The sequence below is a fragment of the Cyprinus carpio genome, chromosome B19 (assembly GCF_018340385.1).
Source record: "Cyprinus carpio isolate SPL01 chromosome B19, ASM1834038v1, whole genome shotgun sequence".
In the NCBI taxonomy this organism is placed as follows: Eukaryota; Metazoa; Chordata; class Actinopteri; order Cypriniformes; family Cyprinidae; genus Cyprinus; species Cyprinus carpio.
The window spans coordinates 17,831,218-17,845,743 of NC_056615.1; the positions used below are offsets into that span (position 1 = coordinate 17,831,218).

The window sequence follows — 14,526 nt, forward strand, 5'->3', positions numbered from 1 at the left end:
TTTAATAAAAGTGTGATTTTTGAAAGCGTGCACCCATATGAAAGAAATGTCTTTGATCCTGAGTGAAAACATATGTACCTTAATACAATTTGTGCACTAAGCAAGTCATGTTCATCATGAAGGAATAACACAATTTGTAGTATGGGTCTGTGGCTCTTGTTGTTTGTGGCCTAAGAGAGTGTTTAGACTGTAATGGGTTTTTGTAAATGAATATGACACTAATGGACATAATTCTTGGCTGTGAACAAGGGTCTCTTTGAAGTAAACAGAGTCTGGCCTGTGTCTCAATGAGCATAAAGGCCCAGCAGTGATGTTGGGACTGAGCAAACACACACCCGCACCCACACACTCACAAACATTGATCTTTCAATACATATTTATGCTTGACCACAAGTGACACCAAATAGGTGGATAATGAGGGCCGCTGGGATCTCTGGTTCCCCCAAGAGACTCTAATCTCTCTCTCTCCCACACACTATAAAGTTTGCCACTGGACTCAATGTCATTGACTTCTAGAGGCCATAAAGCACACACACACTACAAAAAGATTTTAAAAAAAGACAGGACAGTTTATGATTATGTGTCAGTATCAGTGACTATCAGTTTCTGGGAGTTTGTTTGTCTGTATGAATTATTCTAATTAGTCTAAATATTTTTTTTTTTTGCCACAATACATCCATTATGAATTTAACATGATAAAACCTTTTTAACCTTTTTAAGTTAAATTTAAGTAATCCAGGGGGTTGGTTATTTATTTATTTATTTACTTTTTTTTTTTTTTTTACACATCATTAGTTGCATCTAAATAATGTACCCATAATTAAATGTGTAAATACTTTTAGGGTACTGTAAATATATCCATTATGGATTACATATAATATAAACCTAATTTCAGGGTGTGATTTAGCACTTGGTCAGTAGTCACTTGGTCACATAAATTATTAAGTAAAGAGAGATGGGAATGGGGCATCACAGGCCTGACTTGAACCTGCTTTTCCACATGAGCACCATGGTGCAATGTATCGAAGCATGAGTATTAGCCATTACGGCAACTAATTTATTTTGCCTTTATTGCTTAATATAGTATAATTGATGTTTATACTGGCAGCTTTGATGAAAGATTTTATCATGAAGTTTTCTCTCATTCATTTTACCATGAATCCAGTTGAATCAAACCTCCAGTTACATCCTACTCTTCAAAAAAGACTGCATTATATAAGTATAAAATGATTTTGTATGTGCAGGAGTTTGTGTAAGTGTCTGCAACGTCCTTCTCCTCTGGATTTGTCAAAGTCAATGTTAAACAGGAATGACAGCAGCGATACAGTGATTTGAGTGATGAGGAGCAACCCCAGTCACACATTCATCCACAAACACACAATTCCCACACCAACTCCGACACAGATTAAATATGGATTAAACCTATTTGCATATGAATTGTGTTATCAAATATTTCTTCCAAGGATTAATGAGATAATGTTTTGATGCAGTAGTATGAATATATATTTTGTTTGTTTGCCGCCTTGTAAAAGAATCACTCACTGCTCATTTATCAACGGAAGAGAACTATCACTCTTTTCTTCCTTGTTCTTTGTCTCTTGTCTGCTCAAGACATGTCCATCTTTAATACATAGGCCTACTTATGCTTCTTTTACTTTACTCTTAGATTAAAATGTGTTGAGTTTGAAGCTAATAAAGTCATTGAAGCTTGACATATGTTGATTAAATAGTTGAATGTTATTATATCAGGAGTAACTGCAGATGGGGAAACAGTTTATAGCTACACTATATTATTTTTGTGGCCCGGGGGCCTTTTACCCAGTTCACCTTTATAGCTGACTTTTTATTTATATGTTTTTAATCAAAACAAACTTCTTTACCATTTCATTTTCCACTAATTATATCTTTCCATCAATTTTCAATTAATAAAATCCTCATATTTTGGGACCATAAAAAATGTTTCTATTACTATTGTACCCATTAAATTTAGTGTAGATTTCAAGGCAGGAATAAGATGTTGTGCCATATTTGTTCTTGATCTGAATCATTTTATAAAGGCCACTTAAGGATTCATAATTTAGTCAGAGTATGACCTTAATGTAATAATGAGTAATACAACAACAATTAGACCGGCTTTTATTCCTTCTTCAGCTTTGAATGCGACACTATAGACCAGTTCTGACGTATCTGTTCTTTTATTAAGGCCCTTCCGTGCGATGTGTTTGGACACATAGAATGTGTTTAGACATGTTTCTGCCTTGGATTCTTTTTCTCTATTTTAAATCTCAGAGAAAGACTAATTTTCATACTCTCAGATCCAAAGACGCTAAATCTTTTTTCCTTTAAATCATTTTTTCTTTGTTGTCTCAGCACAGGTGGGAGAGGGGCCTGCAAGGACATGACTCTCTGTTTTATGTGGGTAACCTCACACAAACACAGACATACTGCACATGGCACATAAGGTTTTGTTGTTTGAACTCATCCTTTGGTGTTTTTTAGACGTATAGAGCTCTTCATGCCATTTGGAGTGAAAAAATATCAATGCTGTCCTTGCTAATGTCATCCAATGTTCCCACTCGCTTTGTATAAATTGATTTCATCTGTGAAAGTTTTGTTACAGACGCCTCCAAACCAGAAGGATGGCTTCAAAACCTTCGCCGGCTCTTTCTTCTGTACTCCTCTTTCTCCGTTTCATTCCTGTTCTGGTGCCTATCTGCCGAAATGTTGTTGTTTTTTTCTATTAAGAGAGCATTCAGCAGCAGCTCTATCTTACATATCCACTTTAAGGAAAAAACATTAAAATTCATAACTTTCTCTATGCAAATCTGCAGCATCCACTTATCAATCCAATTTCAGCCAATTAGACTTCTTCTCATTAATCTGCCTTCAAGGCAGCGAAGAGAGCGCAAAGAGGAATATTAAATTTGATACAACAAATGTCACATGCACAGAGTATTTGACGGAGTAATGAATGTGTGTCAGAATAATATGGGTTATGAATCTGAACATTAATGGATTAATCATTTATATGTGACAGTAGAGAATTTTTTTCTGTAAATTATGTCAATCATTAAAACGGCACACATGCACAGATAATATAGTGTTTAAATGGAGCTTTTAGGATAACTGTATTCATTTATTAACTGTGTGCAGAAGCAGTAGTTTAGGTTCGGGAGTTAATAAGAATCCAAACAACACAAACTGATCTAATTTTTGCTAGATTTGCATTTTTTATCTCATTGTTTAGAGACACACCAGCCTAAGAGAAACTTAAAAAAAAATCACTAAACATTATTATTATTATTATTATTATTATTATAGTACTGTCTACTATAGTACATTCACTACCATTTAAAAGTTTGGACTCAATACTATCTATCTATCTATCTATCTACAGTATCTATTCATTTATGTATTTCTAAGAAGTTTTGTACACTCACTAAGTCTGCATTTACTTTATCAAGTAGCTAGAAAGATAACAGACACACACACACACACACAAAATAGTTTATTAAATACATTTGAAAATGTTGCTTATTCCTGTGATGGCAAGGCTGAATATTCAGCAGCCATTACTGTAGCCTCCAGTGTCACATGATCCCTCAGAAATCATTCTAATATGCTGATTTGCTGCTCAAATCTTATCTTGATAAATGTTAAAAACAACTATGCTGCTTAATATGCTGCTTAATATTAAAAATTGTGGAAATGATACAGTTCTAGAATTTTTTTTATTAAAACAAAGTTCAAAAGAACAGAATTTATGATGTCTTTACTGTCACTTTCGATCAATTTACTGCCTTAAAAAATCTGACCCCAAAACTTTTGAATAGCAAATTTTTATATCAGATATATATTGTCCTTAAAAACTATTTCTAAAAAATGCACCATCAATTATTAGGCTGTCTAAAAAGCGTTAATTTTTTTGAGTATGTCAGTTTCTATTTTGTTTTCTTTTTGCAGTGAAACTGTGTCTAGAGTTTTATTTGACTGTGGCTCCATCTAGTGGAGAACTCTGCAGTGATGACGCGCACGAATAAACCCTGACCCTCACTGGACACTTTAGCGCGTGCGGCATACATTCATCACGACTCACTGCAAATATTTTATTTCTAATGCCATCAGCAACCCTTTTCCCTTCATTTTTAAATAGATACTTTAATTAAAATGTTAACTGTTATTTATTATTATTATTATTATTATTATTATTATTGGAAATGCAGCATCTAACCTGATCAGGTGTATTCTGGAGGAAGTAAACTGTGGTAGAGGATGGGGGTGGTCTGTGGGCGGAGTCTTTCCTGCTGCAACCTCAGTATGCAAATAAACCTTTTTTTTTCTTGATAGTTTGTAGTGGAGCTAGAATTTACGAAAAGTATGGATGAAAGTATGCTCGTGGGGTTAAATAAATAGATTACATATTAATAACAACAGGTTAGAATAATAGTAGCTTAAAAGGAGTGGAGCAGAAAGATTTTGGAGCGCATTTATGGCGGAGAATCCAAACTCTAGATCGGTAATAACCTCCGTGAGCAGCCCTTACCAGGAATTCGGGAATTCAAGCTCAGGAACCCCGTGGTACGAGCAAGAGTCCATGCTGAGCCTGTCTGAATACCTCATCTTTGTGGAAGTGGTGAGTACTTTATTAAAACTTACATTCAACTAAAATGGGCAATTGAGGAAGAAAACCAACAGGCTTGTCGTAAAAGACTTTTTTTTAAAATGGTGAGGGAAACCTTTCTACTGTTTGTTTTTTTTTTTCTCTTATCCTTCCTTGTGATTGTTCCCCTGGAATTTTCACAAGTAGAATAGCGCTTTAAGAGCCATGACGTGCGCTGGACGGTCTGGTTGCTAGGCAACCGAATGTAGGCTATTCTCCTTTCCAAAACGAAGATATGCAGCACTGTTTACCTCAGATAGTGACTTAAGGTAAACGATGTCCATTCGAAGTCGTTCGTGTTGAAAGACATTTTAAAATTGTATTGGTGAAAATTGCACGGTGTAAATTCACTCACCTTTAGTTCTCCCAAAAATGAAAATTTGGCTGTGTTTTACTCACCCTCGAGGCATCCTAGGTGCACATGACTTTCTTCTTTCAGATGAATATAGTCGGAGTTTTATTAAAAATTTACTTTGATCTTTCAAGCTGTTTCATGGCACTCAACGGGTGTTGCATTCCTTCAGTCCAAAAGACGTGAAATAAAAAGCGCCCTTCCATAAAAAAATGTCTTACACGCCTCTGGGGGTGAACAAAGGCCTCCTGTGGCGAATCGATGCGTTTTTGAAAAGAAAAATATCCATATTCAAAACGTAATAATGCCGGTGAGTCTCGTGAAAACCAGCGTTTGTTTACAGGATCAAAAGAAGCAACGTTTCCTTTCTTTAGCAAAGAGAAACCAGTCTCCTCTTGGCTTATATCGAAATCCTCCGACATTCTTCTTCTTCTTCTATTGGCGGAGGGCAAGCCAACTTTTGGTGCATTACCGCCACCAACTGAACTGGAGTGTGGAGTGACAATGCAAAGCCTTTATATATATTTAAAAAACAAAATAACAACAACAACAAAATTTTATTCTATATTCTATATGAAGATTCCTGTGTCTATTAGATAACTTATTATCATTCTTCTGAATTTTCTATTACCTAATATTAGTTCTAAAGTCATATTATTTGCACCTTCTGATTGTAACTTTGTTTCCAGCATCTGTCTCTCTTTACTATATGCTCTACACTGTAATAAAACATGCTCCACTGTTTCAATTTCGCCACAGGAGCTACATAATCCAGAAGGATGTTTCCTGATTTTATGTAAATTTCCATTTAATGATGAATGTCCTAATCTTAATCTTGCTATTATTACTTCTTCTCTTCTTTTTAAGTCACCTCCAGTCTCTTTTTTTAATCCTACTTTCTTTTGGATTTTATACAGATGTCTACCTGTCTTCTCCGTATCCCATTTATGTTGCCAAGATTTAATTACAGCTTGCTTAATAATTGTCTTTAATTGCTTCTTGTCGTGGTATGACTATTGCTATTCCTGTCTTATTAGATTCTGGATCTTTTGCTCCATCTGTATAAATTTGTACATTGTCATAGTATAACCGTTCAATATAATAATTTACTTCATTAACTGCACCACTGTTTATTTGTCCACTTCTAGTAGATACAGGTCTATTGAAGGCATTTTAAATAACCACGGTGGGAGTGCAGATATAGGCACTGCATCACTATATTTCCTATTTACTAAATCCATTGTTTGTGCCATTTCTTCTGCTATCCAACCAATGCTTTTTATATTTGTTCTCTCACGTTCCCAGCATTCTTCAAAAATCACCTTAGTTGGATGTTTACTATTGTGGCCTTTTAAAGATACCCAGTAAACCATTTTTAATTGCATTCGTCTTTCTTCTAATGGCATTTCACCCATTTCTACCTGCAGGGCAGCTTTATTCTCAAAGCTTGTGTCTGCACTTTGTCAATTTTTTCCAGTACATGCTGGCTTGCTGATCCGTATGCCATACATCCATAATCTATTGCTGACCTAACAACTGCCAGATATATGTTTCTGAGAGAACTACAGCTAGCCCCCCATTCACTACCCGCTAAACATCTCATGACATTCAGTGCTTTTTTACATTTAGTCAATAATTTTTCTAAATGCATATTAAAGTTCAGTTTCTCATCTTACCACACTCCAAGAAACCTTACCACTGACACCTGCTCCAATTGTTTTCCATAAAGAGATAACTTGATACGAACATTCCTTTTCTTTGTGTTTTCTCTACAGATATTCCAAAGCCACACTTCTCTGCCCACTCTTCGACTTTATTTACTGCCTGCTGAACTTTCTTAACTGTATAAGTTATATTTCTACCTCTTTTCCAAAGTGCACCATCATCTCCGACATCATCTTCTTTACAAATCCTAGTTTTGTACTTCTGATTAGTGACCATTGTTTTGTTTTGATCTCTCCGCTGCGTTTCCGCGTGCGTCACTTCTGAGTAGGGTGACCATATGCGCCGTTCATACGGGACACGTCCCGGCCAGATTTTAATATTGCCTAAAACATCCAAAGCAGTTTGACCAATAACATGCAGGTATTATACATAATCGACCAATCGTGGGGCTGTGCGTGAGAAGGCGAGATCTACATGGAACAATCAAAGCGATGCAATATGCGCACGTGTTCGTTCGTTCGTTTGATAGAATCGTCACTGCTCAAAAAAAAAAAAAAAAAAGACAGCAAAGTAGGTGCGAGAGCGATCCGAAAGCATAAGGAGCCGTCTGCTCTGCTCTCTAGCTCTCATGAATGTCGCACAACGATCGACCTGCAAACAGCCAAAACCTGGATATTTTAGGCAATATTAAAATCCTGGCCGGGACATGTCCCGTATGAACGGCGCATATGGTCACCCTACTTCTGAGCGGTGCATTCACAAAGCTGACCTCATACTGTACGTCATCCGCCCGGAACTGCTTCCGTTTACAACTGTGAGGGCAAGCTAGATTCAAGTGATTATTCAAGCAATAATTTTTAATATAACTCTGACTGGATTCGCCTGAAAGAAGAAAGTCATATACACCTAGGATGCATCAGGGGTGAGTAAAACACAGCCTAATTTTCATTTTTGGGTGAACTATCCCTTTAAGAGGTTAAATCAACGAATCAAGTTAATTGTCAACATTGCATGTTGATTTTAGTTTATCGCATATTTTTCTAACTTGTTCTCTTTGTCAATAAAAGGCAAATGTACTGTTTTGCAAGATAGACAGTTGTAGCAACTGTAAAAATGCCTACCAATGAATTCAGGAGGAAGTAGTAATGACTGGAGGGCTTTTAGTCTACACTGCATGCATATTAAGGCTTTGTAATCTTGTTTTTTTTTTCACAGATATGGACACCTAATTTGTATGTATAGCCCTCATTATGTGAGCTGCAAAGTCCCCATCACAAACTTGTATGGAGAGTTCATGTTATTTGTGTACAGGATCATTAATGAGAAGCCTAACCTACACTTCTTATTCATTTCTGTGTAACTGCAAGAACCTATTTCCCGCTTTTTTGTTGATTCTAACTTGAATCTGGCAGTGAAACTCATTTTTGGTGCGGGTGATTGTGGTCGGTGTGAATGTTCCTCTTTCTTTTTCAAAATATGTCTCCAATACACATTTTTTCAGATATGTGAAAGATACGACAAATTGGTATTTTAATGACGTAACATTCCGTTAAGGTTGATTTATTTTATTGTCTTTTATATTATAGGCTATAAATCAGAATTACATTTTTAAAAACTAAACTGAAAATTGTAACTTCTATATGGACAGGGATGGTAAAATATGTGAATGAACATATGTCCTACAACAGTGGTTCTCAAACAGGGGGACAAAACAAGCATTTAAATAAGCTGCTTAATATTCTCTTAACAACTTTTTTTTTTTTCTTTAAGGAAAAGGGTTCTTGCAGTCTAGAAAATTCTTGAATTGTAACTGAAAAAGTGCAAAAAGACATCTAAATTGAGAAAATCTTATAGCTGCAAGGCCATTTTTATTATGAATAAACATTTTTGTCATTGTCAATTTCTGAAATTTTTTTTGGTAGAATTTTAAGTAAAAAAAATCACCCTTACCCTTAAAAATGCCCTTAACAATTATCTGATAAATCACAAATGACTGGAAAAAAATAATGGAGTGTTCAAAAATAGTTGTGGACAGTGAGGGGTTAAAAAGAACCACTGAGAACCACTGTCCTCCAACATTTCTATTTAGGTTTTCCAGAGGATTAAATATTTGAAAGCAACAGTAATTCTTTTATTCTTCAGATTTTGGGCCTGCTGGTATGGTCACTGATTGCAAGCACAGAACATGTCAGTTTTTCCCCATTTGGATGGGTGATGTTTGTGACTGTCTTCTATTGGCTTCTCACCCTCTTCCTCCTCATCATCAAACTGGCCAGTGGACAAATCCGACAAGTTCCCTGGACTACAGTGGTAGGTGCACTTCTGTACAGTTCTATCGTCTTTACAAAGCTGTAGAAAAGGATACAATGATGACATGCACAAATAGTTCTGCATTTTGATTTAGAAAAACAGGTTTAAACTTACCCAAATAACCTAAGTGACTTTAAAAAACAACGTGGCTAAATATTAAGGAACATATTGTTGTGTTAAGTGTCTTAAATAGCCTAATTGTCGTTCCGTCTCTGAAATCCTAGGTTCTCATTTTTAACTCCACTGCGGCTTTACTGTACATGTCGGCTGCTATTACTGAGGCAACGTTGGTGAATAAGGGGGTCAGAGGTCATCATGATTTCAACTGTTGGGCGGCATCAACGGTAATAATCAGTTAGTACATAATTGCGTGTAAGGCTGTAAACAACATAACCTTGAGGGGAATATATATTTGTGGTCAAGTGATGATTATTATGATTGCTCTCCCCAGCCCAGAATATGTGGTTACATTTTCCAAAGCGAAATTTAATTTTTCATGTAAAATATATATATTTTTTTCATTTACTTGCATCAATTTTTTTTTTAACTCATGCCTCTTTTTCTCTTTTCTAGTTTTTTGCATTTCTAGTGTCTCTGAGTTACGTTGGTAGTGCATTCTTCAGTTACAAATCCTGGCACAGAGGAGATGAATAAAATGTGCTGGATTGTAGTTTTTAATCGAATGTTTAAAATATGACTCATCCAATTATTGTTCAGGTATGTACTAAACTTGAAAAAATATTTAATACTGATGATTGTCTTTTATGTTAAAAATAAATAAATGTAGCCTACGTTTTGCTCTGTATGTATTTGCAACCATTCCACACAGATCTGTCTAATGCACAAAAGATATTTTGATATATTTTATATGGACATGCAAAACGTACATTATTTTAGCTTTATTGAATGGAGTTTTATCATAAGGCTCATTGACAGGCTGTGAATGAATAGACATACAATGTTTCACGTGTGCTTTGAATGTGCCTTTTAACATTGGTTCATGTTTGATAATATAAAATGATGTTTAAAATCCTCATGATGTTTGGACTTACCTGACTGACTTATGAAAGCCTTGTTGTATTTTAGAATAGGCTAAGTGCAACTGTCAAATTAAAGCTGTCATTATTGTGTCCTTTGAAAGCAGATCTGATTTACTTCTTATGTTTATAAATGCCAAACTCATGTATGGTTGTGTTTCACATTTGGTATATTAATATAGACTGTAAATTGCACAATTACACAAACTAGAAGGGGAAGTTCACAAAAGTGCACCCCATCTCCCACGCAAAAGAAAAGATGTTTTCGTCATTACGGGAAAGTGATGAGATATATGCGGAATTTATCATCTGTTATGTCACAATGTGTTCCAACGAATTATGATTCATGCTCTCAGGTATTAAGATACACTATGACTATAATGTTGTGCAATTGAGCAACGAAAGTAAATCGTGTCAGATGCAGTTTCCTGACCACATCATACTAGACGCGCGCGCATTGTTGAGCGCTCGTTTGACGTCGCGGCGTCTGCAGTAGCTATATTGTTATACATCATCCACTGAACGATGATGGGGATTTTATTTCTGGAATACTTACGATCAAAACAAGGAATTCTGAAGCTCGCTCAGATCGTAAGTATTGCTTATCTACACCTATGTCACGTGAAAATATCAGACTACAGAACACGCCTTAATTTCCGCGTTTCATTTTTGTCAATTATAATATCGTATTATTCGTCATTGTGAATCGTCACAGGTACTGTAATACTAGCACAGAAACAGCATTGTGTGTTTGTGTGTGCAGGCGATTCTCCTTGTAGCGTTCGCTTGTGTTCGTTCCACGTGGTACAACAGTTTCTACGCTTACGGTTTCTTTGAAGGGGTCACGCTCGGTTACTCCATCACGGTCGCCGTTTTTCTATTCCTGATGGTATTTGGGGTTCCGAAAAGGACATCATTTGTAAACTGGACGATAGCCGTGAGCAGGGGCGGCGTTAGGGGTGGGCTAAGGGGGCTGGAGCCCCGAATGTTTTCAGTAAAGCCCCGAATGTTTTTATTACCACCATGCCATCAATGAGTTTTCATGCCCAATAAAGTAATTTATATTAAAATTTAAATAAATAAATAAATAAATAAATAAATAAATATCTCGTGTCTGTCAATTTACGCGTTGTCATTTACACCCGACAAAAACCGCCCACTGAGTCTAGTGCTTCTGACTGACATGTAAACTGGCCAACCATCGATGAGCGTCTGTACGATCCAGCCAATGAAATGAGATCTTTGGAGCCAGGCGGTTTGTTGGCGTGTAGTATTTTACTAGATCAATTTATTTGAAAATTAAAATGGATAATTCAATATTCTTCAAAAAAAAAAAAAAAAAAAAAAAAAAAGGAAGTAAAACACCCCCAGCCAACACTTGAACGCCAAGATACAACAGCTTCAGGTATCTGTAACTTTTAATCATAGTATTATATTTCTTTTTCGGTTTTAAATTGTGTCTGATTTAACGTTACATGTTGAACATCTAACAGTTAACGGTTGCGCAGCACAGTCTTTAGGACACACACACACAGAGCGGTTATAATGTTTGGTTAGCACGGTCTGTGGCAGACTTTTCGTGTCATGGCAACAATTCAATAAACAAGATAATAAAAAAAGACATATTTCGCAAAGGAAATGATTCCAAACAAAGCATGTTGTTGTGCTCTGCAGCAACACACAGCGGTGTTTACTGAAATAATTTGCGTGAGTAAATGATTCATTGACCCATTCATAAAAACAGTTGCTTACTTTTTTTCCGGAATGAATCATCTGTTTCGAACGAATCCATTGATTAAATGACTGACCGACTCACTCATTAAGGCAGTGGCTTAATGAAATCAAGACGATACACTCAACGCAATAAAGAACCATGTTCAGACCGAAACGGGATGGAGGGAGGCACATAAAACCACTTAACAGTAAAGTTTTATTTGTTATCATTAGTTACTTCATTACCAATAAACTAAGAATTGTTTTTTTTTATTGCATTCATTCATATTTGTAAATCTTTTTTCTTTTTTTATCAAAATACAATTGTTCATTACAAAGAATTTATAATTTTCAGACCATATGGACATATTAATTAATGTAAAATGTTAACTATTACAATAACTAATGTTAACAAACACAATTTTACTGTAAAGCATTATAACAAAAAGAAAATTCAAAGCAAATGAAAAAGGCAAATACGCAAAGTAGAGAGGTGGGCACACTTTCAGAGGAGAATAGTGTAAAAGGGTATACGGAGAAAAAAGAGTGGGGAGAGAGTGGAGGGAGGAAAAATGAGAAATGAGTGGACAAGATGTATGGAGAAGAGAAAGGGAGGACATTAAAAACAAATGAAACAAAGAAGAGGAATGAAGACATTAGATTAAATGAGAAGATGAAAGGTGTGGATAGAAGAAGAGAAAGGAGTGGAGAGAGGCAAGGAGAGCAAAAAAAGAGATCTTATGAATAAAAAAAAGAAAAAAAATCAATTAAAGAAAAAAGCAGGCAGGCAACAGCAACGTTATAGGACAAAACTTCATGAGGCAACCACAGCAGAGGAATGATGCACAAACTTCAGTAGAGGGTAAGGTTTATCTGCTAGACTGAATAACTTGAATCTGTTTACTGTAATGCATAAACACAGAGATAAAGTCCTTTGACCGGTATATCTTTGTAGAATAAGAGTATGTCATTGCACTGCTTAATGTTTCCTTCTTATCCCTGTTCTACCAGGACGAGTGTAGCCAGTCAGGCTTGATTGGAAAAGAAAAGAAAACTGAGAGACAGAGACAAAAAAAGTGAGATAGAGACACAACATCAGCATATGTGTCAGGATACAAGGGATAAACTTGAAATAAAATGTTTTACTTTTTTTTAATTGTTTTTGTATATTTTAAACAAGGTAAATCTTTCTGATTTATTAAAATAAAAAGTTACATACATGGATTTTTCTGGGCTAAGCCCCGGATCTCCACTCACCCTAGAACCGCCCCTGGCCGTGAGTATTGTTACATTTAATAATTGCTACTCCATTTCAGATTCTTACAAAAGCTCACAAGGAAATGATCGGTCATTGACGGATAACGTCCTTTGACGTTTGCTGTATCAAGCCCAGATTAAGTCTGTGCGATTTTTAGACACGTTCCAACAAACAAGCAATGATGTGAAGTTGTTTCTGGAACAAGGTAGCTAGTTGACCAGCAAGTCTGTCCAAAACTAGTGACCAGCTGTATTTTCCATCCAGGGAAATCAAGGTTTTAGTTCAGTGCATATATAAAGGGAAATTGGTAACAACCAAGGTAGTATGGTGTGGAAAACTTCAAATATGTCTGATAAAACCTGCATGTATGATAATTATACATGACAATTGTCAAAAAAGTTGTTTGAAATTATTTATATGGAGTATAGCATGTCAACCAGACATGTCACTTTCCCATATTTGTTACCACATCAACTGCTACCCACATTATAATCATGATTTCATATAACTGATTATTCTATAATTCTGTTTGTTCTTCAAGAGTTTGTGCTTGATACACTGGGATTCATCTTCATCTCCACTGGTTCCATTGTAGCTGCTGTGAAGTCTTATGACACCCCCATTCTGGTTGCCGCCTCAGTAAGGGCTTCATCACAGTCAATGTTTATCAGCTAAACCTAGTTTTATTACAGTCGATCAAACTTGTAAAAAAGGATTGCCGTAAAAATTCAAATGTATGTCAAAGACTGGTTTTGAGGTGGCGTTCTCATTTCATTTGCGTGACTGCTTGTAATTGTGTCACGCTGACAATATTGTAAGCTTTTCTGGTGTTTGTTTTTCAGGTGTGTGGTCTTCTGGCCTCGTATCTCTCAGTTGTAAGTGTGATACTTTCATTCGTTGCCGCTCGCCGCTCACAACCTGAGGGTAAGTTTGGAGCTGAGCGTGTTTTCAGTGTGCATTTCAATATATTTAGATAAACTGAAAATAGCTGGATATGCAAAACATTTTCAGGTGCTTTTGAATCCTGAACTGATTATCTGAAATAATGTATTTCTGTTCCAGGTCCACCAGTACAAAACATGGTCTCATAGTCTAACTGCCCTCAACAAAGCAGGAGAGCATGGATGGGGAATTGATAAAAGGATGTGGTTGTTTTAGTAAATTTACATGGAATAGAATATCACTTATTGCACATATTGCTTATTGCAGGCAGATGGTTTTAATACTATAATTATTATATAATATTTAATATCGTAATACCCTGCCAATAATTTACTGGTGCATACATTTTAACAAATGGCCTTTATTTTCAATTTACTGTTATAATAGTCTCAACACTGTTTTGTTAATAATTTGATTACAAAATGTATTATTACTAAAAATATTGTCCTTGTGCACTCTTGTAATGTTAGTTGGTTTGGTTGCCAAACTTGTTCACCTAATGCTTTATGAAAGAAAAATGAATGTTGATAAATAAAAAAAAAATACAGTTTGTAAAATGTTGAACTGTTTAGAACTTCTGTTTTGCTGA

The 14,526-nt window shown here is 35.7% G+C and overlaps 1 protein-coding gene across 1 annotated transcript in view; it reads left to right on the forward strand.

Moving 5' to 3' along the window:
- The window catches only part of LOC109111822 (CKLF-like MARVEL transmembrane domain-containing protein 8), a 24,648-nt gene extending 10,150 nt beyond the window's left edge, over window positions 1-14,498 (forward strand). Inside the window, exons 3-9 of the mRNA XM_042745506.1 lie at window positions 4,451-4,633; window positions 8,820-8,987; window positions 9,212-9,331; window positions 9,561-10,615; window positions 10,788-10,961; window positions 13,838-13,919; window positions 14,058-14,498. Coding sequence (XP_042601440.1) covers window positions 4,451-4,633; window positions 8,820-8,987; window positions 9,212-9,331; window positions 9,561-9,641 — 552 coding nt within the window. The 3' untranslated portion in view covers window positions 9,642-10,615; window positions 10,788-10,961; window positions 13,838-13,919; window positions 14,058-14,498. The remainder of the gene's footprint in view (window positions 1-4,450; window positions 4,634-8,819; window positions 8,988-9,211; window positions 9,332-9,560; window positions 10,616-10,787; window positions 10,962-13,837; window positions 13,920-14,057) is intronic.
- The last annotated feature ends 28 nt before the right edge of the window (window positions 14,499-14,526 follow it).